Source organism: Homalodisca vitripennis, chromosome 4, assembly GCF_021130785.1.
Source record: "Homalodisca vitripennis isolate AUS2020 chromosome 4, UT_GWSS_2.1, whole genome shotgun sequence".
Classification (NCBI taxonomy): domain Eukaryota; kingdom Metazoa; phylum Arthropoda; class Insecta; order Hemiptera; family Cicadellidae; genus Homalodisca; species Homalodisca vitripennis.
The window spans coordinates 124,963,444-124,989,402 of NC_060210.1; the positions used below are offsets into that span (position 1 = coordinate 124,963,444).

At 33.4% G+C, this 25,959-nt stretch overlaps 2 protein-coding genes across 4 annotated transcripts in view; both read right to left on the reverse strand.

The window, feature by feature from the left end:
• Window positions 1–4,784: 4,784 nt before the first annotated feature.
• LOC124360106 lies at window positions 4,785–15,729 on the reverse strand. 2 transcript variants are annotated; one of them, XM_046813429.1, is made up of 9 exons: window positions 15,336–15,729; window positions 12,573–12,789; window positions 11,977–12,456; window positions 11,141–11,436; window positions 10,715–10,855; window positions 7,966–8,110; window positions 7,367–7,553; window positions 6,634–6,800; window positions 4,785–5,029 (listed from the first exon to the last, which is right to left on the reverse strand). In XM_046813429.1, exons 1-9 carry the CDS (start codon window positions 15,516–15,518, stop codon window positions 4,806–4,808), a joined length of 2,040 nt encoding a protein of 679 aa, XP_046669385.1. In that variant the 5' UTR covers window positions 15,519–15,729; the 3' UTR covers window positions 4,785–4,805. The 2 variants fall into 2 exon arrangements, with proteins under 2 accessions (XP_046669385.1, XP_046669386.1); XM_046813430.1 differs by lacking the exon at window positions 12,573–12,789 and having other exon boundaries at window positions 15,336–15,469.
• Window positions 15,730–24,498: 8,769 nt separating this feature from the next.
• LOC124360109 (procathepsin L-like) overlaps window positions 24,499–25,959 on the reverse strand; it is a 104,164-nt gene continuing 102,703 nt past the window's right edge. For both annotated transcript variants that reach the window (XM_046813437.1, XM_046813438.1), the window contains exon 7: window positions 24,499–25,592. In XM_046813437.1, the coding sequence (XP_046669393.1) occupies window positions 25,387–25,592 (206 nt within the window). In that variant the 3' untranslated portion in view covers window positions 24,499–25,386. The remainder of the gene's footprint in view (window positions 25,593–25,959) is intronic.

Consider the following 25,959-nt stretch of genomic DNA (forward strand, 5'->3'; position numbering starts at 1 on the left):
GGCGTAGTTTGTTATTGTGTCTTAGGTACCATAGGATCTTTTGAGATTATTTCGTACCAGTGTATAGATAGCTTTTATATCCTGGAAGAAGATAGTATCTGGAGATTCTCCATAAACTTTTGGCAGAGTTATCATTATTGGAGTTCTCAGTTCTCGACTGAAGTTCAAATAAACAGGTAGGATACCTAGGATGTGTAGCTGTGTGTTTATAGCATACATGAACTCGGAGGGCAAAATATCTCAGTTCTTTGTGATTCTTCGAGGTATTGTGTGCTATCATGATTGTACTTCTTTATTCACCCACTCCACAGGGTATGCCTGAAGTATATAGGAATTTATGTCTCCCTTTATTATTTCTAAATCTTCTGATAGCAGTGAAAGTAATTGGCTAATAATAGGGGGCTGTTATTGGAAATTAATATTTACAGGGCCACAAAGCATAATACAACTCTTTCTTTAAATCCTTGACCCATGTTTTGGCTGATCTAACTGTAACACTCTCAATCCGTGTGGTAAACGAGTAATGAAACAATACTAGATACTTATTACCTTTGGGATAAGTTCTGTTGTGTCATCATGATCCTGTAGGAAAATTTCTTGTAGCTTGTCGTGGGGTATATAGAATTTCAAAGGTGAGGTGTGTGGTAGTTTAATCTTTCTTCCCCACATTTTTCATCTAGTATAATTTACATAACACACCTAGTTTATCATCTTTAATTTTGTATATCAACATTTTACCGGGCCAGTTTTGACTTTTTTATATTTTGTTAATGTACCTACCGTTTTTTCCCATCTTCCAGTGTTTTTTTGGATGTCATCTGTAGTGGTGATGACTTCAACTACACTCTGTGTATGTAGAATGCACAACAGAGCATCTGCCACTTTGTTTAGTGAATCTTTTACAACACTCTCACCTAAAAATCAAACTGTTGAAAACAGGGGTGCACCAAGAGGGGGGGGGGGAAATGGGACCTTTTTCCCCCCCCCCCCCAAGAGAATTTTATTCCAAAATAATTGATTGCCTAACTAAAAGAAACATTTATGTTGGAACTTTGAAATCAATCATAATCTAAAAAATAAATTTGAACTTTATAACTTATAATTTATGAAATAGTTGAAATATTTTAATTACACCGTCACGCACCAACTACGAAATTGAGGTTAACTTTCACTATTTCTTACGGCTTGTATCTTTACCCTGTATTCCCAATAACCGAGTACAAAATGTATTTGTACTGATTTAAAATCATATGTTACAGAGTACTCCTAAAGTGGTATAGGTACATGTTTCAGTTACTGTTACTGGAGTCTTGAGTACTTTGTACCAAGAATGATGGTAGCCATGTAAAGTATCTGTAATATAAAAGTACCTGTAACAGTAACCTTTACCAGATACTTTCTGTTTGCGGTAACTCTTAAGAACACACGAGTAGAAATTATGTTATAGTAGTACCGACGTGATTAGTTGTCAAAGTAGTGAGTGAGTTGCCAAGCTCTGAGCAGTTCTGTGCTGTGTTAGTTTGTTGTCATTCTTTGTCATTATAAGACAACACACCCCGGAGCAGTCTGGTGATTTTTGCATTACAATGAACAGTTGCTGGTTACAGTAACCCAACAAAACCTGCTCAATTTAATCTGTGTAAAAGATTTAACGTTTTAAATAGTAGTTTACCAAATTAAACGCCCAAGATAATGACTAAGAGCTCTATAACGTGACCAATGCCGAATTTTGTGAATCACCCGATTAAGAATAAAAGTAGGAGTTGGTAATTTAATAATAAAATTATTTTCATACTATTCTAAAATTACAGTACACTTCTTTCTATCTTGCATATGGTCCTAATCGGATTACAAGTTTCTGAGTTATGAATTTTCAAAGTTGCGGTTTGTTTGAAAAGCACCAAAAACCGTTATATTTCATTGTTAGCGATATAAAAACAGGTAGTTATTGTTAGTAAACAGTTTAATTCTCTAAATTGAAATAAACATGCTACATTTCAATATAACTCCCGTTGATGTTGCTGTAATTAGTTAGTGGTCAACTTTCAAATTCGGATATCTATAAATTTTGATCCAAGAGCAGACATAAAGATTTGCTTTGGTGTTTATTTTTAATTTAAACTTAACTATTTTGTTAATGTTATCATTACATTTTGTTTTAGTTTCATATACTTGATATAAATTATATGTATTAGTACTGAGTCCTGTGCGTGACTGCAGGTTTTTTATTTAAAATAATTTTGATAGTAACAGACAATTTTAAAATATATATCTATCTATACAATCTATCAAGTCACACAAAATAAAATAATAGTTATAAAGAAAAAAAAAGAAATAAATGCTAAGCAAGCAGTTTGACAGGATATATATGCTGACACAATGGCAAGACATCTGAAAGTAGTTAACAGCAAAATGTAGTTTAAAATGGTAAGTGGGGGTAAGGAGAAACATTATCAGAGCTGACCAACAGCCAGATAGCAATCAGCCGGTTGAATGGACCAGTCGGTTTCGCCAGTATGTCTCTTATCACTTTAGGTAAAGCTCCTGTACAATGTAATCGCCAAATAATATTATATTCGATATATAATAATATATTAGTATTTCTTTGATTTCCGTTACATAGCCTGAGCACTTCTCTGCAGTGACAACACCTAGACTAGACTCCAAGCAGCTTTTGGGTATGTTTGAACCCTTTTCTTCTTTCTGTTCTTTATTTTTGTATGAACTAATATCTCCCCCCCCTGACGAAGAGGATAGATCCCAATCCTCGAAATGTTGTGTTATACCTTTTGTAACTGTAACGATGGCAAATGTTTGAAATCCTATCACTTGAATTCTGTTTATTCAAACTTTTTTTAATTGTAGACAGACATTTTCGTTTCTAAGTTTTACAAAACTAATTTGACAAAATTTTCTAGATTGCTCTTTAAATGATTTTTCTAAGACAAGGACATCATCCAAATATGCGAATGCTATGCGAACCCAACAAATGTTTTTTAACCAACATTACATTTTTCTGGGACAGAATGTAATCAAAAGGGCATAACTCAACTGGAAGAGTACTCTTTTAAGGGGCAGTAAGAGGTGGTTTTCGTCTTTTAAGAGGACTTGCTAGTACCCATCGTTAGGTCAATGTTCGACATGTAATTATCTTCCTTCAATCCGTTAAGGATATAGCAGCAACCCATGACAAAGAATAAGCATCCTTTATAGATATTCACGGCTCTCAAGTCTACACAAAATTTAGTGCTTACCTGATGGTTTTTTTTACTAATACCTCAGGAGTACTTTTCATTTTGGTAGTTCAGATAAAGCTATAAGGTGATCTCAAGATGTATGAGCCTTGCTTAATTAATATTCTTCTTTTAAAAATTGGTTGATAATATATATTTGTTCCTATACCATATAAACGGAGGGAAAGCTTTCAATTGATCCCTAGGTTTGTCTTTCTTCTTTACAGATTCATGAGATCCGTGGATTATTATGTTTTAGGTGGTCGGGTTGCTTCCAGAGTCTGATTCGACAATTGACATTTTTTAATAAAAATTTGAAGATTTCAAATTTTTTTATGTAACCAGAAAAATAAATTTAAAGTTCTTAGGTCTATGTAAGTTAATGTTTTAAGTGCAGTGCCCTATAATGTCCTTATGTACCATTACAAAAATGTGTCAATATTGTATTCTGCTTATCTGACCAGTGTTTCACCACAGGTCTAAAATAACATAACAGTTCATAATTTGGTATCTGTGTTTTAAATTTTCAGTTATTTATTCTTACATTTTAGCAAACACAATGTCTCAATAGCCGCATTTGTATTACTTCTTACAATCTCTGTTCGGGATTGCATTAGTCTTTTGTACGGGGGTCTATCTTCAGCCAGTAAAATGAGAACTGGAGTTAAGATGGAACACTGGTTTCCTTTATTATATTAACCCTTAAAGCACAGCATAAGGATATATCCGTATCTTTGAAATTGTGGTAAACGCGGCATACAAGAATATCGTTATTGTCTATTTTAGTTTATTGTGGTAATTATACTTAATGACAATGCTGCATATGTGTAAATGTATTGATTTATGACTGTCCGGAAGTAAATTTGATTGCATATTGCGTAATATATCAATACAAACCCAGTGCTATTCTTTTATCACCGTTTCGACTTAAGACACAGCTTAACCATATGGCGTGCCCACATATACAGTGAGTCTACATGTAAAACCAGTAGTTTAAAAAAAATATTGTTATTTCATTATTCAAGAAATATTAAAAAATTTAACTTTGGCAAGACCTTTTATCTCTAATCTCAAATCTCTAAATGCACACTAATTGAATCGAGGACAAATTTCCTTCAGCGCTTAATGGGTTAATATCTATACACAGTTTATGTACATGAGCTCTATTCCCTTAGTTATACTAGTATTATTTACAACTGGGTGTTCCCTTGAGAACTTCTGTATTGGAACTTGAACTGGATGGTCAAGTAAGATATCAAACCACGATCTCATCAGGTGTTGTCCTGGGGTTGACTGGTAGCCTGTAAGCTCCTTAACCTTCATTGTAGTGTTTGAGGTCTAGTAGCAGGCTTTGATATCAGTATAGCATCATGACTGAATGGTCTCCAGTTGAAACAATGATGTTCCCTTAGACAGATGTCCCCTCGACTGGCTGGCAGACCACCACATCCAAACTTATTCTATTTAATAAAGCACAAAAAAAACATTAAACCTATTTTCCAGCTTAAACCACGTTTCCCAGTATGGGTTCTTTCAAAGAAAAACTAATGATGATTTTTAATCAATCTTTAATTAATCATCATCAAATAATGTTTCAAGGACATTCTGTGAACTTTCATGGTCAAAAAAAGCTGCCCATTCTTCTTCACTGACAGCACAGGTGAGGATGTGTCTGAGTGCGAGGTTGTACACCTGGTCTGCAGGGAACTCTGCCACGTGATCTCCAGGATCAAAGGACTGGTGGTCAGGATGCCACAGTGACCACTGTTTGTAGTGGAACATAACCTCCTTGTCACCTGAAATAGAGACATTCTGCCTAAATGTCTCAATATACCAGATATTTTCATAAATTCAATGATTGCATATACAAAATATTTACACAAAATTACAGAATTTCCGTTGCTGCACACCAGTTCAAAACATGCATCACCTAAAATAATTATGTTTGTTATACTCTAATGTAGGGTTAATTCATTTCAAATCACCCAATAAATATAATTTGTTGCTCAATATTTTTAATTTTCCTGATTCTTTTATCATGGATTCTCTATGAGTAGACATTAACAAAATTCCAACTAAACAAATGTACAAGCCATATTTTTTATTTGGCAGCCATTTTAAAACGGTAATTTAGCAAATTTAATACAAAAACAGGGTTTGCAAAAAATTTGACTGCAAAGTCTCTTTTAAAGATATCAGAATAATTAAAAAAAAACAAGTGTGATCAGCATGAAATGACTTTAAAAAATATACAAGTTTAATTTACTTATCATTCAAAAAAGTCAGTCAAAAAACTTTCTCTAAAACTTGGAAAAATAACAATCGTTAATTTGTAAGGCTATATTTTTTTATGAAGGAAAAGACTCACTAATAACGTTTTACTCAGGTTATGAGTACTCATAATAAGCATAAATGAGTCTCACATAAGGTTTATTGACTACTTGTCATTTTGGACTTACTTTCCTTGTAGAACGTAATTCGGCAGACAGTTAATCTCTAGACAACTGAAAATTACAAAACTAATTATGATATCTTTCTATCATAATTTTTTCTACAGTGGAACCTTGATACATCGAACCTCAATATATCAAATTCTTTGATAAATCAAAGTTTTGTCATTCCCAAATGTCCCAATATGCCATTTACATTAATGTTAATTTTACGTCTATATATCGAAGGTTTAACACAAATATAATAATATAAATAATAACCTATATTTTTTTAGTTATTTCTGTTTTAGTTTATCAGTGCAATGAACCTAACTACAGTAACATATTTTTCAAGTCAAGATTTGAAAACTCCATTACCGATGCTCCTTTGTTTTCCGTTGTTGTCACCTCAGTCTAAATTTGGACGTTACCATGATTCAAGTGAATGTAAGTTAACTCAATGAAGTGTGTGCGTTAGATTTTAAGCTGTGACAGTATTTTGTGTAAAAGCAATGGCACAACTAAGAACTCTATCTTATCAAGATAAAGTTTAATTTATAGAGACTATAGATAACAGGAATAAGAATAAAGTGACATTGCAAAGGAGTTTGGTATACCAAAAATACTCTTGTAACCATTTTTTATTACATTTATCCTGATAAAGTATTCATAGTCAATCCTACATTATTACTCATTTATTATAAACCTTTTGTATAATTCCCGATACATCAAAACTTTGTAATTTCCCTTGAGTTTCCATTTATCAAGGCTCTACTTTTTTTACAAATAACTAACTCTTTTCACTTCAGTTACTTACCTCTGTTGAACACATTGTGTCAATCTAATTTGATGGAAAAATACACAATTTTGCTTTTAAAATTTTCTTGAAATAAACCGTTTTGGCCTATAAAAATCAGCCTGAATGAATTTATCATCACTGATTTTGCATAAATTTCATGGTTGCAACTAACCTGGCTTGTGGATAAGAGCTCTGCGGAAGTAGTGAACAGCATCCTCAGTGCGGCTTAGACGAGCTTTCCGCAACATTATCCTGCTCATGAGCCAATCACAAAGCTCTGTGTGAGTATCCACTTGCAAAAAAGGCTGATCCCTGGCCTCACTTACAACATTGTAACACCTATAACAGTCTCCTGTCAGTATGATCAGGTAATGAATATGGGTTATGTTCCGTCAATGTTATTAGTATTTCAAATGTGACTTTAAAAAATATCTATGAAAATTTGATAGCAGTATACAACAATAGATCCCTTATCATTTAATAATTTTAAGCAGAAACATATGTATAACACTAGACACAAAACCATTACTAATTATCTAACAGCTTACATAATTTAACTTTTTTTGAAAGAAAAGTCCACTATATATGGATTTACGATTATATAACAAACTTTTAAATCGCTAAATTGTATACAGTTCTGAGCATAACTTAGAATTCTTAATCGAAAAATGTTACTATAATGTAGGAGAGTATTTAAACGATAATTTTTCTTATTATATATAACTAATCTAGTTATTATAGTTTTGGCTGATGTTATTTATAATAATAGTATTAGTATTTTACATATTGACAACGCACCAGTTTGTTTTACACTGCATATAAACCTGTCAAACATTTGTGCAGTTAGGATCTTTTATCTTGAAATGTTTTTATTAGACTTTAAAGTCAGTACAAAGAATTACTACCTATTCAGCTGCTCTAGGGCTCTATTCTTGTCAGAGCCACTGAGGATGTCTGCCAGCAGTACCATAGACACAACATCCTCCTCCAGACGGTATAAGGCTGCCTCCCAACATCCCTCTCCCTCTCTTAGTGTGACAGTACCGGACGGTACATACTCTCTCACAAGTTGTCGGCACAACTGCTCGCCTCCTTGAAGTTCAGTGTCATTAAATTGTTGAAACAATGTTTAAATCTAACACCTATCTATTATTCATTTGAATCTTTAGCTAAATACATAGCTAATTAACACGTGCTTACTCTTATGAGCAACAACTCAAGAAATCGTTTTCAAACAGGAATCAAATATTTAAAAATGTCAGTTTTTAGAATTGCTCTGAAACTTCGTTTTACAGTTCTTTATAACAAATGTTGACACATGTTATGAACTTAACCTTGTCATTAGTAACCTCACAAGAAGTATAAAAAAAAATCTATTTTAAAGAAAACATCTTTTGAAACATGATAATCCATGTGAGATAATTGGATCAAAGTCAATTTGCAGAAGCTTGTCAAATATGATCTATAAATGATTGATAAGAATGAAGCCCCAGATCGAACTGACCTGTAAGACTGTTTCCTTTGAGATGAGCAAGCACAGTCTCATGCAGAATCTGCACCTGACGAGGCAACAGTTGCGACGACTCGCAAATCTGAGACTTTAGCAACTCTGACAGTTCATTGTAGCTCTCTAGCGCCTTCAGGTGATACTGTAACACAACATTGTAAACATCATTACAGACTTCAGGTTGTCATTGGTTGATTCTTAGTGAATTAACTAACAAGAATAGATTACTGATTCTATTTGTTATATTAATTAGATCACAAAAATCTGTTTAGCAATAGTTTGTTGGTTATTCTGGTGAACATTAAACATTAATGTATGCTTTATTTGATGTTGACGGCTTGCATGTGCGCCGTGCATATTATTGTTTTCCAACATTTTGTTGTTTTAGTTTATTGAAGTTTACGGTACAGTGATGTTTGGTTGCGTCACAGTGTATTGTTTTATGATTAATATTTGGTTTTCCAAGAGGAATAAAAAAAAAGTGAGGGAAACAAGTTCTTCTTATGGATCTTAGCGATCTCTTGACCACTCTCTCGATTAGCTTAGAACTTTGAAAGTTACGTAAATAGGCCAATATGAAATGAAATGGAAAAGTGGTATATTGTGCAACACAACAAGAAATCACAATTTTTTACAGGTGCTTCTATATTTTTTCTACATGTCTTATTCAAATCAAGTCACATACATAACAATTTCTACAGTACAGTGAAAGCCTGGTACAACCGTCAGCTTTGGGTGGCGTACTGTCACTGTAAGAAATAACAAAAATATTGGCTTTTTTGGAATCAGTAAACAAACATAACAGTTATTTAATTAGGACATGGATGGTCAAGCCGCTGAATAAGGATATCCCTATTCTAAGGAGGTGTTTATTCAGGGCATAGACATGGCCACTGCACTGATTTAGCACCTCCTTTCGTGACGTCAAATTGACATCAAAAGTGACGGGGTGTTGTGTCCAGGGGGTGCTAAATCAGGCGAACCAAATATCTACTGATGTTTGGAACATTTTCTAACAACAAACACTAAAAACATTTTAGAAAAATGTTTGCTGTAATTTTACGTATTTTACCGATAAATTATAAATTTCCTAAGCACTAAACATGCATTATATACACTATTTACAACAAAATTAACTGCTTTTATTATTTTTTTGAGTAAGTGGTAGTCGGCAAATCAAGGCCCCGAGCATGGAGCGACCCAGTTAGTGCACATGTAGCATGTATCTCGCCCACCATGAATCAAGTTCAGCATTATCCTCATTTATCAACCTTCTGTCAGAATCCCCTGATTCATCAGGTCTCAGTTAATAGATTGCATCCACATCTCAACTGTCATCATCCTCAGAAAAGTTACACTGTTGAATTCCTAACTCGGAACTGTATATTCAGATAAATCTGAAGTTAATAAAACACACTTATCATTATTACAATTAGTTCCTGCCATACCGACTGAAGCACAATCAAAATGAAATACAAAACTAGAAAAAATAGCACCTTGAAAAACTATTAAACAGTAACATTTTATTTCTAATGTCCCAGTAAAACTTCACCATATGCTTTCCTCATAGTTCCTCAGTTGACCGTCATAGTGTAGTAGCTATCAAAGAGCACTACTGTGGAGTAGTAGAAGTCCCAATAAGCACTACAAGAGGCACTGTAAAGCGAAGCAGCTGTTTGGAAACATGAACATGATAACACAGGCGTGGCAGTCAATAGGTTAAGCCTTCCCATGCCGTAGACAGATATATTAGAATGGTACACTTTAAACCAAAACTCCAAATACAGTTATATCTGATATTATAGATTATGTCTGTTGAAGAGGTTTTTAAGGTCACAAAATGCCCAGTGCACGCTCTGTGCTTATTGCGGTTGCCAAGGAAGTATTTATAAACGACCTTCACTCTGCAACTAGGGGAGGGAAGCGCCCTCTGTCTAACTCCGACCACCTGCTCGTCAGTTCTGTGTCTCTTATAAAGCCATAACCAAACATATCCATGGAATTTATTATGGTTGTTAAGAGTGTGCATCTACTACGAATCTCATGATTATTCTTCATATTCTGGTAGTGTTGTGATTAATTTAAAATATTTATCTTGTTTTATAGTACCCTTTGTCTAACTCCGACCACTTGCTCGGCAGTTCTGTGTCTCCTATAGAGCCATAACCAAACATATCCGTGGCATGTATTACTGCTTTTTCGGTTGTCACAAGGCGCATCTACTACGTATCTCATTATTATTCTTCATCGTGTGGTAGTGCTATGATTAGTTTGAAATATTTATCTTGTTTTATAGTCAAATGTAATTAATCTTTTCAGTTTAGTTACATTTTGCAATGAAATTGAAATTTATTTGAAAATAACATTTGTTACTGAAAAGAATAACAGTTATTTTTTAATCAATAAATACACAAATTTTAAGTAAAATGCCCTGTTTTATACTTTTTTTGCTGTTGTTTTTTTGTACCTTTTATAATTTAGTTATAATAAAAATTAGCTTGAAGTTAAAGAAACACAATTGTTTTACTTGTCTAGGCATTATATGAAAGTTAATGGATTTATTAGTGGCGTGCAAAGAGTTAAAATGCCAGAACTACTAAGAATCTAATTCTGATTAAACTATTTTTAACATACATATTTGAGATATAAACGCAAAGTGAACAGCACATGAGAAATATCTGGGTATATTCAGGTAGCAAGGAATTGTTAATGTAAGTACAGAGAGATATATGTGATACTTACATACCCCTGCGAGGTACTGCTCTCTAGCTAGAGTGTACACAGCTTCGTGGACGGTAACTGAGAACTGTTGGTTTAGTACTGTTAAACACCACTCTTCAAATCCATCAAACTTTACATTCTCTTCTGTAGACTTTGGCTTTAAAAACTTGAACAAATAAACAAACATTTATTACTGTTGCATGGGTTTTTATAAACTTGAACAAATGAACAAACATTTTTTACTGTTGCAAAAGTTTACTTTTAAGTTTTATATAGGTGAGGAAGTTTAAACTGTTACTTCTTTACCTCAATAACAGAATTTAATTTAAGGGAAGAAATTCTGATTTTGCCATATAGAAATTTGCAGCCAACTGAAGCAAAAATAAAAGTAAGCTGCGAAGTAAGGAAAAATTAACTAAACAATCTGACTAAATGGCAGCAACTAACTTACTTCCACAAGTCGTTTGAGATAATTGAGCTGTGCAGTGGATAAATGGAGATGGTGAGCCTCACTGGCAGCCATGAGGGTGGCGAGTGAATGACTAGGATGTCCTGGTGAGGAGTGTGCTGAGGCTAAGGCCGCCTCACACTGCAGCAGGGCGGCCTTGTGGTCTCCCTGTTCACTCAGCAGCCGAGCCAGCAGAAGTCGGTAGTGGGCCTGGTGGGGAGGTGGTAATGGGCTGGATGTGGTGTACGCTAAACAGAGCTTAGCCTCGTTATAATGCTGGGAGTGGAGGCAACAGTATGCTGTAAAAAAGTTAATTTTCTTGTAAATATTATTTTCCATAGTTTTTCCTTATGTAATTTTCTAAGTTTCAAATACTTGCCTTAAGTTAATTACAATCTTTAAACTAAAACAAGGCATACATTTTTAAATAATTGGTACCATAATTTTTTTATTAATACATTTATAAAATTTACTTCCACCATATTCAAAAATCAATGACATAGTGAGTGAGATCAAATGCATAAAAAACAGTTGGGCTGGACACGTTTAAGAAGAGAAACGTCGACTAAAACTGCTTATAAAAAGAAATACTGAAGGAAGACCAAGACAGAGCTGGTTGAGCCAAGTAAAATCTTATGTGGATTAGAGCTACTGAGGAGGGTGCAGAAGTCAAGATGCAAGAGACCTGCGGGTAAATATCAACTCAAATACAGATGGCCCTGGCAGTCCAGATTATATTAAAAATCATAAAATTGGTAAAAAATATATGTAGGCTATCCTCAAACTGTTAATCTATGCATTTGAAACAAAAATTACTAAACATGATAAGACCAAATTACCTTTCAAGTAGTTGGATATAAAAGGAAAACTATTTCCTTCCTCGGCTATCTGTTTCAAACAGTCCATTCCTTGTTCATTTTCATTATTCACGGCACACACAATGCTTCCAGTTATGACAAAAGCGTTTATTGTATCTCCACAGTTGTTCAGTGATGCTGTAGAGTTCATTCGAGTAAGACCAAACTTAAAGTAAACCTCTTCATCACCTCTCTGGGTCTCTCTCTGGACATGGAGTCTCAGCAAATCTAGCTGATCGATAGCTTTTCTCAGTACGCCCATATATTCAGTCAGGAATTCTGTATCTTGCTGCCTCAACAGCAAATGGACTGTCAATGTAATCACACTTAGCAGCTGTGTGCAAACAACAGCAGATAACCTCAATAGCTGATCTGAGGCTCGCTTCAGTAGAGTGATGAGACAACTTGAGTCTTGGAAACACGACTCCTGCCCCAGCACAGACTCATTACAGGATTTCAACACTGTAACCAGGTACGGAAAAAAATCATTTGACAATGTGATAGTTGGAATGTACTAGTAAAAATTCATAATAAACATAATATTATGTGTTTTAATGTTGAAAATACTCAGCCCACACCTTTAATTAGACACTTTGAGACAATATCCAAGATACTCTGGGGAGTTGTTTTGTATCTTAAAGAATGGGGTCTGGTCAAAAACCACCACAGGATATTGTGTAAAACATTTAATTCCAGTTCTAAAGGTATAACTGATAAACTTCTATAATTTGATTGCAGTTTCATAAAACGGTTTAGGGCTTCTGACCACTTTTCTTCATTTCCAGATTGCTCTATCTAAAAACAGACAAATATTAATTAGTTTATAAATTAAAGATATCTAAATTAATTTCAAGTTCTGCTGAGTATTACTTCAAGAGTTATCTGCAAGTCAATAAGATTTCTACTCATAAGGTTTCTTTGTTTAAAGTTTGTTTTTGATTATGGAAGGATTGTGAAGGAACAGGATTTTTACGCATGTCACAAAGCTCTGGTATGATTTGTTTATTTTAACCTAGTTTGTAACTATGTGTTAGGTTAGTTATTTACCTGAAGAAGAAATCAGGTTGCAGATCTTAAAACATAGTGTTACTGATATTTTGTATCACTGAATGATGGCAAATATCCGGAAAAATCCTGTTTCCTTCATAAGGCTTCTGTTATTTTCTTATCTAACTGTAACTTCTAAACCTAATAAACATTGTTACATTTGTTTAACCATATCCATGACATATCACTAACATTGTAGCTTTCAAACACTTTCACTGCACTGCACAATAGCCTATATTGACCTAAGTACATATCACATATAAAACCATAAAATTGCTAACAAAAACACTACATAACAATTTTTAAAAAGATCCATAATAAACTCATTTATAAGTACTTAACACTATATCGTGAAATAAATACCTTTCTAAAAACCAAACCAGGACACCTGCATAAAAATGGCTAGATAAAGATAACTTAATTATTATTGTTCTGGCAATTTTATGACATCACTGTTGCCAAAACAGCAAAACAAATTTCACCAACGAAATCAGCATTTCTTTCTGTCTGAAATGGTATATAAATAGCCTAGTATTGGTGGTGCTGAATAAAGAATCAAGATTTTTTGACCATAGAACATATTTAAACATGACACTAGTCTCATCATATAATTATAAATAACAATATAAACAATTGATAAAGATTTGAGATATGATCAGCATTATAATGTTGATTGCCACTGATGAATCAATATAGATCGACATAATGTTCATTGCCAGTTCTAGGCTTAATTTGGTTACATAAATTTATAATATTTAGTGAACATTAATTATCACTAAAACTCATCATTAGTTATCGGTGTTGTTCTTATCAGCCTATAAATATTTTATATTTTACTGATCTATTCTGCCTCGGGGATTTTTTTTGTTTGTCGCAAACACAGAGGGCTCCAGCACAATTTGGTGCTGCCTCGCGCTAATGGCTGGAGGCTTTACTGTTAGCCCATTCGGGTAGACTAAATAAGCGGCCTACACTCTTTATTTGGTTATTTTTATCGAATGGTTTGTTGTTATCCGAATGAATAATTTAATATGGGTAGGGTACGAAAAGCAGACCTGGTTTCTTATATCGATATTGACAAACGATATTACTTAATTATAACTTTCGATATAACTAACTGATACTGACTGATATATGAACAATAGGCCCTAACTAACTTTTATCAACTGTAAACATTTTTTTTTATATAATAAAACCTATATTTTCTTTTATAGGTAATAACTGACAGTCGAAAGCTCGTGGAGGACCATGAAACTAAGTTTAAACAGTGGCATATCAGCCAACCTGCATGTAGATCATCTCTGTGAGTATTTGTACAGAAAAGAAGTTTGGTTTTTAGAAAAGATGCTTCAACAACTTCTCGAAAGTGTTTAATCATTGCTACCTAGGAGAAAACATGTAAATTCCTATATTTCCTGTTATAATTTTTTTTTTTACGTTGCTATCGTTTTATTATTATTTATGAGTTTTTCCTATTTCCAGTTCTAATAGTTTGTTGGATCGTTAGAACTTTTTTATTATTTATATGAGATTATCACTCTGTGCATTATATTAGTTATTTTAATTTAAAATATGATTATGATTATGGCTAAGATATGTTGATATGATTTATAAACGCGTACTCGATAAATGAATATTCAGTATCGCTGATTGTATACTAATCGATATACAAAACCATGTCTGCTTATCGTACTCTACCTTTTAATATTGTAGTGAGCCATTTAACAAAACATGATTCCTATTTATAAGTTAGTCATTTGTCATATAAACAATAAACAGCAAGAAGTAACTAATTTCTTGAAAATGACGATGAATATGAGGAAATTATGTGATCAATTTCTAGATATAGGCTACATGCGAATTTGGCTACTGCTTTTACAAAAGCAGTTGCTCAGTGCTATCTACACAATCTATACATATTGTTTCATATATGCGATGTGTAGGTCAAGGCCATAGTTGGATTTTTTGTTATCTTATTGTTAAATTTATTATATTACAAATTGTAAAGTATTATTCTTGTTTCGTACGATTAATATATAATAATGAATTTGGATAATATATTGAATACTTCGATAATAACAATCGAATAGTTTGATAATAAGAATTGAATCCGCTTATTAAAGTCTCCCCACCCGTTCAACTACTATTGCCTTATATGACATTAAAAACCCTTCTGAAATTTAATTGATAACTGTTAATTTTTAAATTTAAGGTAGGCCTACTTTTTTGAAAAAAAACAACATATTGTAAAGTGGATAAAGTAAACAATTATCATAACTTTAAGCATCTCTTACCATGGCTTGACAGAGTGTTAAATTATTAAGGCACAGAAGTTCTCTTGTAATTTCATTTACATGTTTTAATTTAACCCGTAGATATTTTGTATCGTTACCCAATATTTCTGTTCCTTCTAAAATCTGTATACAAGCTATATAATTTCCACTATTGTACAGATTCAATAAGTCATTTTCCTCCATATTTCACTTAAATCACAATTATTCTTTTAAAAAGTCGTAATTTAAGTATGTAAACTAGCCAGTGTGGTCATAGCGAACTTGTGACAAACACTTCTATTTCTGCTGTTCAACTATAAAGGTAACGACCAAAACGGTAAGGTAACTCAAATATAACCTAATACAAAAATTTCCTTTTGTGACCGGGAATCTGTCTCTACTCTGCATGTACATTGTACACTGTACAGTGAGTGAATGAATATTTATTGTATATTTCAGGCCCTCGAATGTTCATACAGCCCCACCGTACATTTTTTAATTCATGGACTACAATGAATTATGAAATTGTTTCAGTTTTCTTTCTGCGCCGTGGTTGCCGATTCTGAGTTATCATATTTAAATAAGTTATAGCTATGTCTACAAGCAGGCTATTAATAATTAACATTATGTTCCTTTTTTCACGCAGTTTTGTACTTAAATTCAAAATTAGTTTTACTAAACAGCTTAATTGTACATTCTAGAAGCTACTTTCTTATTTTAATTCTTAATTAATTTGAAAGCAAGCACTTCAATAGTAAAATTTTTATTTTTTGTGAGGCCTTTCGTGTTCAAGGAATTAACTTAACTTAATTACCTTATTTATGCTAACCTAATTAAACAATTAGGGCCTCCCGTTCCGGTGTGTTAAAATTAAATATTATTTTTGCTAACATAAGAATATTTCATTCAATAATTCTCTCACTGGGTTATATTTACTGAAATTTGTGCATTAACAAGAAGCTGTAACACATGTGCCTGAAAATAAGAGTTTTAAGAAACATGTATACATATTTAACATTTAGCATGTGAACAAATGCATAAAAATGCGTTAAGAACCAAGGAAGTCCATCAAGTAAAATAACAACAAACATTTTCTTTTCTTTGTAAAATCTTGATCGCATCATCAATTTTTCAATGTCATAAATAAAGAATTAATCAACAGACCTGTTGTGGTCTTCACATTATTGTGAGGGAGAAAAACTGGCAGCTCTCCACTCGTTCATTGCCAACTCTTGTGTCTTAAGAGTATTTGTTTACACACTTCTGGAAGTTCCAGTTACATTATCTTTTGTTGGAACATTATAACCAAAAGTTATACATTAAGAGATACAAAGGCTTCTTTGAATAGGAGCAACTGTTTATTATAATTGCATACATTAGAACTACCATAAAAGAACGAGATTAAAGAGAAAGCTAGATAGCCTAATTCTTAAAGCCCATAAACTATTAAAAAACCACAAACCCCACAGTGTAGGTTAGAAAGATAATTGGTGATATTGAAAAGAACAAAAACAAAAAGGAGGTTATCATTAAAATGTGTTTCTCACACATGATCTTGAAAGGTTGAGCTTAGATAACCCTCGGAAACCCCAGCTAAAAATTATTTTGATACATAAAACTCTAATTACACGATGTATTAAATTAACGATACAGTGTATCGGTTCATCTTCTGTTATACTTCTCAAATCCAAACATTCTTTTTACTTTTGTTCTATTCTCCATGAACAAGTTCAATAAAGAATCTGAATCTCAATTTTCAACATCAAGATAGCATGAAATATCTTTATGGATCTCAAAAACCTTACAAAAGTTTAAAATTTGAGTTGACTAAAATATGTTATAAAACTCTGTACTGATTAACTGAATAGCTTAAATAAAATTTAATTAATCAGTATTGGTTATGTAGTACTAGGGAAAATGTAGGTTAATAATTGATATAAACGTATGTTATCTCGTAAACTATTAAAAAGAACTAAATAGGAGAGTATAATTAGTCATACTTCCTTTTATTTACAGTTTCCTTCCTATTTTAATAAATAATATCAAAGGAAGAAATTTTACATAAACAGACACTAGTTAGGACTTTTATTTTTTATTAGCTGTGTAGGCTATTGTGAATTTATATTGGATAGTGTTAATATACATGCAGAGTCCAAAATGTGTGAATATATTTTCAGAGGACATATTATTAAATATTAAACGTTACATTTATATTCAATTTATAATACAACCAGCTGGCTCGGCTACGCTTCGCTTTGATTTGACTACTTTACGAAAATATAATGTACAAATTATGCATTATTGTGTATTGTACTAAATTCCAGTACAATAAATAATAAGTAATATCAAAATTCTTTATTGCTTACTATTAATTAAACACGGTTTCGCCCGCAAATTCGTAGGCTTTGCACGTGTATGAGCACTTCTGGTTCCAGTGAATTATATTTCCGTCATCAATGTTGAGTTTATCGTCTTGCCACGATCAAGAAAATGTGCCAAAAAGTGTATATTTATGGCTATTTTAATTTACTCTGCTCTTCGCATTTTTGTTCCATAGTTGAGTTTGTCCGGTTTCCCGATCAAGGAAATATATATACATACACAGAACAGAGAAGTTTGCCTCTGTCCAAAGACAACTAGGATGGCCTTCATAACAGATTTGAAGTATATAGTAAAAGTTAGATATAGTAATTTTTTTTATTTTATATCAACGTCACTGTACTAACCAAGCATTTCATACTTAACATTTGCTAAAATGCACAGTTAAAAGTATATTTTTTTTTTTATTAAAAACGTTAATATTCTTATCTGGATTCTTTCTTACTCTATGCTAAACAGTGGTTGCAGAAAAGGTTGATATAAGAAATAATGTTACTATCAAGCTTACTGTATGCTTTCAAGATCATGAAGGTAAACAAATCGAAAGTTGTGGTTAAGTTAATTAAACATATGTTTGTACTGTTATCAAACTATACTTATCAAACACAGAACAATTGAATCCAACCATATATTTAAAAAAACCTTTATATTCGCAAAATTGACGTTTATTAATTAAGATAAACTATCCTATCTTTTAAGTTGGACCAAACAATACACACGAGTACCTGCAAAATTTCATTCAAATCAGTTTAATATGGTTTCGGAGATTAACGTAAACGAACATCGTGACACAAGATTTTTATTTATAAATATGGCAATCCACAAATATACAAATATTTTCGTATTTTGTAGTAGTTATAAAATAATTTTATTCAAGCGGAATAAACACATGTCTCATCATTTGTCATGTTAGACCGAATGAAGAATTTGTGAAAGAAGCTAAGTGGTTTGTTCAATCCAAAACTACGAACCAAAAATGTTATGAGGAGATGTTTTTGCCAGGAGTGAAGCGATATCACAACAGCGATAACCCATTGTCCCACTATTGGCCGGACTCCAATTATCTTCTTTGGTGTTCTCGGATGTAAAAGTCAGATAAAAACATAGTGCAGGTGTACTACTACAGTAAATAATTTTTAATTGCAAAGAGTTTATATTATGGTAGTAGAAGGCAAAACAATCATTCATAGTCAAATCACCTCAAAATAAAATTATAATAAAATTAAAGTTATTAACAGAATAAATTAATTCAGAGTAAAAAGCGTGGGGTGTTTGATATATTAAATATTACAACCATTCTATCGGTAATTATCTTTGAGAGGAGACTTATGAAATGTAGTAAAATGCACCCCACGCTTTTTACTCTGAATTAATTTATTCTGTTAATAACTTAAATTTTATTATAATTTTATTTTGAGGTGACTGACTATGAATGATTGTTTTGCCTTCTACTACCATAGTATAAACTCTTTGCAATTAAAAATTATTTTCTATTTTTCAGTTTGGTTAGCTATAAAAGTGTGTTTTTAGTTTTTAAAACTATTATTTATTTTTCATTTTTTAGTTCGATTAATCAATTAGTTTCTTGTGGAAATGTGGTATTTCTTACGAATCATTCCGCAATCTCATCATTTCATTTAAAGCTTCACTATTGCATAGGGTAGCCTATTTCCTGTTAACTTAGAGCAATCAAGTTCTTCAATCCGAATACCGTCTAAAGATCTTACTCCACTAAGTGCTACATAGGCTTGTCAAGCAGCAAACTATCGCGAGCCTAGATCAAGGATGTCGGGTCGGACAGGTTTTTGCCCGCTTGGTGCGTTTCTATCATCGGTGCCTCATTAAAGGTTCTGTCCTATTAATAGCTACCAACGGGGAAATAGCAACCTGCATCGCCTCAATATGACTCCTCGAGCTTGCACTTAAGATGTCGGCTCTGATCCCTGGAGACTCGGAGCTTCGCAGTTCTCTTTAGATTAATTATTGTCGTAAAAATCGAAGGCTGGCATCTAAGCTACCAAGGAACTGTGGCTGTTTGAAACACCTTTGCCGGACTTGAGGGTTAGGTATGTGAAGTATTTAATAAACGTAATGTTGGCTAGTATATATCATTTATCATTCTTACTGAGCTGCAGGGCCGGATCCAGGGAGGGGCAGGGGGGGCATGTGACCCGGGCGCCGAGTTAGGGGGGGCGCCGCTCCGGGCGCCAAATGATGGGATGAGGCCACCATAAAAAAAACATTTACCATTTCTACTGTCAAGTGTCAATAGCACAATATAGTCTACGTACATACAATTTCTTACTTCAGTAAACTATATTTGCGCAAACCAAAAGAACATAGGCCTAGTAAGAAATATCTTTAAAGCGGCAGGGTATTTTCATAACTAAGGCTGTGGGTTGGCAACATTGTCTACGGCTTGACTAGGACTAGAAAGCTCAAGCGCAAGTCTCCCGCTCCCGCCCCTGACTAGTGACTCGTGAGTGTTCCCGCTTGACGTGAGCGTGAACTTTTGATGAGTTTTAGGTTAGATTTCATGTCGCAGTTGTATGAATATTCTACCTGTGACTAACATAGATCAACATGTCGAAAAAACCATCAGGGTGTTTCCACAGAAAGAAAGCTAAAGCAAGACTACAAGAGGCCGCGAAATCGTCAACTTTAATGTCATCATGGTTGCAAAATATCTAGGACCAAGGTAACTAATTTTTGTTGTATTTTAATTTGTTAAGATTCATTTTGAGTACAAAACAGTTATAGGCTATAGCGGCATAATAACAACAAACTTCAGTTTTAATGTTAAAAATAGTGGTTATAGATCATTAATTGTAAATATAGTTTTAGTTTATAGATATTTTATAGATTCGTTGCCTGAATGAAAATCCTCTCCCGTTCACATTCGTCGGCCGACGCCCACCACACCTTGCGTAGCATAAACACATTTAAATATTCAGAACTAAATACATTAAAAAACATATACATAAAATGCTTCTTTCACTTACTTTCTATGCTATTATTAACGATAGTTTTAATACGGTAACATACGTACTAAAATGTTAACAATACATTGATTGTAATAATATCCCCTTGGCCCTTACTACTAAAACAATTAATATATCCAATAGGCTGTAGGCTAGTACTGTAATAGTATCCCAATTAAGATAGCATGTTTTTTAGCATTATTGGCACTATTTAACAACATTATATTTTTGTAACGTTTTTAGTTAGGCCTACATGATTTATAAAACGTTACACAATGTAATAATTTGTTTATGTTGTACATGTAACCTACTTAAAAAATTAAAATGTTTGGTCATGTGTGCATTTATGTCTGTTGCTTACAGACGAAGCCGAACCTGAAGCAACGAGAAATAAACCGTCTGTTCAAGAGGATGCGGTGGGAGAAGAAAACGCTGGAGGAGAAGATCTCATGGACGTTTGTGCAGAGGAAGAAGACAACAATGACTTTATTTGTGAAAAACCACATACTTCGCATGCTATTGATTTTTGGGCCTCTTCTACGTCATTTCAAGAAGCCGTTTCAGTTTCAGACTCAAAAGGGCCTAACCATGAAGAACAGGAGAGTGAATGTGAGTAGGCCTACAATTTTAATTTTAATGACCCTGGAACTTGGCCAACTCAGCTTAGTGACAAACAAAGATGTTACATCATACAAAGGAGATGTGAAAACGATGATCATAATCCTGATTTGAGTAAAAGCGGTAGGGAGGGCCAAAACCTTACAAAAGATTGGTTTTACAAAATTTTGAAAAATGGTTCAAAGGTCAAAAGATCTTATTTGGCTTACAGCGAGACAATGAATGCTTTGTACTGTGTTCCATGCAGGCTTTTTCGTCATTTGAACACAGAACATGAATCAACAATTTCGTTTTTAGCAAGAAAGGAGGGATTCACAAATTGGAAAAAACTCAGTGACAAATTGCCAGAACATGAAAACTCCCAGTACCATAAGAAAACCTTTGTTTCATGGAAAGCATTAGAAACGTCACTTGGTAAAGGAGGGATCGACAAGGAGTTGCAGGATCAGATAAAAAAAGGAGGAATCCCACTGGAGAGAAGTACTACGCTGTATACTAGATGCTGTCTTATTTTTGGCAAAACAGGGTAGTGCATTCAGAGGGACAAACGAAACTTGTAACTTTGCAGATCCAAATAGTGGAAAATTTCTCAACACTATAGATTTAATTTTCCACTATAATGAGACCTTGCGTGAGCATATTGGTCGCCATAAGAAAGGGCAGCTCAGCTATTTTTCTCACACAGTACAAGATGAGTTTCTTGATCTCATTGCAAATGCAATTAGAGAAGACATAATTCAGGACATAAAAAAAGCTAAATATTTTTCATTGATTTTCGACTGTACCCCTGATGTAAGTAAAAATGAACAAATGACTGAAGTCATTCGTTACATTAAATATACTGACGAAGGGCCAGAGGTATGTGAAAGCTTTTTAGATTTTTTTACTGTGAGTGAAAAAACAGGCGAGGGGCTTTTTGAAAGCATTGCTAAAAAGCTCAAAGAAGATGGTCTAGACTTGATGTTTTGCAGGGGCCAGTCGTATGACAACGGAGCAAACATGGCTGGGAAATACAAGGGTGTCCAGTCAAGGATTGTGCAAGAGAACAAACTGGCCTACTTTGTCCCATGCTCAGCCCATTCCTTAAATTTAGTTGGGGTTCATTCAGCAGAGGCCTGTGTTGAAGCACAATCGTATTTTGGTATTATAAACAGCCTCTACAACTTCTTTCATGGCTCTACATCAAGGTGGGAAGTTTTAAACAACATGTTCCCCTTTCTTTAAAATCAGAAAGTAAAACAAGATGGTCAGCAAGGATTGATTCTGTGGAGGTTATTTATAAACATATGGATAAAGTGCTCTCTTCTCTTGAAGACTTAACTACCCATGAGTTCTCATCTCCTGAAACAAGAGCTGAAGCTAAATCGCTACTTAAAAACATGAAAAGGTTTGACTATGTTATTATGACATGCTTTTGGTATTCAGTCCTCAAGAAAATTGATAGAGTTAGCAAGTTTCTACAAAGAGAGGACACAACAGTAGACAATGCTGCAAGAAACATACAAGGTCTTCTAAATGTATTATCTTCAACTAGGGATTTAACTGTTTCAGAGGCAATTGATGAGGGAACATTTTTAGCTAATAATATGGGCATAACAGCAGAGTACAAGGAAACAAGAAAGAGAAAGAAAAAGAAAATGACAGGAGACACATATGAAGATGATGGGCCAAATTTTACTGAAGAAGAAGGAGAGCTTTTCAAAAGATCACTTTTTCAAATATGTGATAGAATTATTAGTGAGCTAACTAACAGATATGATGCGTTAAAAATCGTTGCTGATAAGTGTAATTTTTTGTGTGGGGATCAAATAAAAAAAAAATGGATGTTAAAACTTTGAAAAGTAAAGCATAAGAATTAGCTACAATATATGCTAGTGCCTTAAATGAAGAAGAGCTTGTGAATGAAATAGAGAGTTTTAAATTTCATGCCTTAAATATGGAAGATGGATTGGAAGACGCAACAGCAGCATCTTTGCTCAAAATATTGCATAAGAGCAAGTTGAAAGAGGGTTATCCAAACATATATGTAGCTCTTAAAATCTTTCTAACGCTTCCAGTCTCTGTAGCATCTGGAGAGAGAAGTTTCAGCAAATTGAAGCTTATAAAAACCTATTTAAGAAATTCTATGAAACAGCAAAGACTAACTAATTTAAGCATTGTATCAATTGAACATGAAAGGGCTTCTTTGATTTATTTTGATCAGATAATTAACACATTTGCAGCAAAGAAGGCTCGGAAGATAAAGATTCTATAATTGTTAGTATTGTTTTTTTTCTAAAACAATTGTATTGTTTTGGATTCATGTAAAATTGTAAAATAGACATTTCTATTTCATTAAAATAACACTTTCTTATTCAACCTAAGTTTTATTTTATTTCAACCCCATATACAAAGCATATAGTAGTAAAACTTATGGTAAATAGTTTGGTATCGGGGGGGAGGGGCGCCAAAAGTCAAGCTTGCCCCCCCTAGAAGAAATGATAGATCCGGCCCTGCTGAGCTGTATTAAAACTATTACTTATTTGAGATATACTATTATAAAATGTTACACCCTTAACTAAGTTGAATTTTTCGTATCGTAAATCATTTTATATTTTTATCATATAATTGCTATATTCTGATATATATAATTTCAATAAACATTGAATCGCAAAAAGTACTTGCTCCGCCGGGACTCGAACCCGGATCACTCACTTGCCGGGTGAATGTGCTACCATTACACCACAGAGCCCTCACTTTTTCTTTGATATCTATACAAGAGTCAGCACATCCGATTACTATATTACAGTCTTTGATTACTATATTAAGAGAGTCAGCACATCCGAGAATACCGAGACGAATGGAGACTTAAACGCTGGGTTAGGGCAGATTAAATGGAGACTTGAACGCTGGGTTAGCGCAGATCGCGCGCTAGCTCTATCGCAGAGGATCTGTAAAAGAATGTATTAATCCTGGCGGTCCTTATAAGGATAATGGAAAACTATGATCAAATTAATGCATTGTCATCGGTTCTTGATACGTATGCAAAGTTTCAAATTAATCAGACTTCTGGAAATTGGTGAAAATTATGCTCAAATATTCCGTTACATAGATACAACCGAAGCTAATAAAAGCGTGTTAAAAATGTAGTTTAAATATTTCCCTATGTACGTAATCAGAGACCATCCGTGGCTTAAGAAGGTAAGGAAAATGAAACTGTACCTAAATGTTATCACACACTTTTATTGGTAAAATATAAAATCAACTTACAGTAACATATTTACGAGTATTTTTAAAATACCAAATATGGTGACATAAGTGCACCTATGAACACGATGTTTATTTAAGTACAGGATATGTAACACTTACTGAGAATGTACAGAAGTATACCTACTAACTACGTGAGCAATCACTAGTCTTGACACTAACAGATACTTGTCTAGGAGAGATCAATTACATATAACAGACTGATATAATATTGTAATGGTGTAAGGTAGTGTACTTTAAGATTAGTAGAAGCTTTACTCCAATATTCCACGTAGTATTTATTTGTTATATAAAAAGCAACATACACCAACAAAACTTTTTCTTGGGATACCTACGTGATAGTATAAAAAATAAACGTGGAAACGCCACTCATCTTTAAGTCGTTAGAAAATTATTAACCGAACAATGACATTATTTATTGTTACAATTACAATATATACAAGATTAATGTGAATGTTATGAGTACTAAGCAAATATTTTGACACACAATAATATATTGGTTAATGAGAATTCAAATTACTTCAAATATTTTTATCATTTCTACACATCAGTACACAAAGTAAAAACTTATACGTAACAAAAAAAATAAAACTAAACCTTTATTTCTAAACAATTCATTGATTTTACATTTAAGAACTAGAGGATTTTATTTATTTGGTCTCAACTGGAAGCACTAGTGCCATCAGTTCAAATTGGACGAAGGAATTTGACATAGTATTTAAACATTTTAACGCAGTGAAAAGTTAGATACAGATGTTGCCATACATTTATATGTTTGCGAATTAGAAGTTCACAGCCTCCTGAATTACAGAATAGTTGGTCCTGTCTGTATCAGTCTGTGTTGTAGGTTATACAAGAGGGTAGCTTGCAGCAGAAGCTATGCCACAGTTGTTGTCCTTATTCCTAGCCATCTTGATATAACCCTGGTCTCCCCAAGTTAATCCCCACGAGTTCTTCACCAGCCAGTAGTCATTTTGTCCTTCTGTGCCATATCCGACCACCAACACGCCATGGTCCAACTCCGTAGAGCTGCAGTCAGATTCGTAGTACACACCTGTACAACACATTCTTTAGTATATCATCTCCTCTAACCATTGTTAACCTCAGTTTCCACACAGTTCTTGCACCTTCTATACACAGTTTTCTTGCTCTTTGTTAATGACGTAACAATCAATCCGATGTTTTCTACACTTGGTGATATAGTAAAAGATCTATACACTCTTTGCATATTTATTTTTAATCATTTTTTATAACCATTACCCAGACTCATAGTAATAAGTTGTATTTTAGGCTTGTAAAGAATAATTTAGTCGAAAAAACTATCTTTCTTTTGAAATCGAAGTAAAAGTTTTGTTGTATGTCAATTTGAATGTGTTGTTACAAGTGACCTCAATTTACAAAATAAACTGGTTTCTATGAAT

Coding starts and splice junctions, on each gene's coding strand:
- LOC124360106 (XM_046813429.1), bottom strand. CDS start 15,518: ATGGAGGAAAATGACTTATTGAATCTGTACAATAGTGGAAATTATATA. Junction 12,790..15,335: donor TAACACTCTGTCAAGCCATG/GTAAGAGATGCT, acceptor GTCTGTTTTTAG/ATAGAGCAATCTGGAAATGA. Junction 8,111..10,714: donor GAGAGCAGTACCTCGCAGGG/GTATGTAAGTAT, acceptor GTTGTGTTACAG/TATCACCTGAAGGCGCTAGA.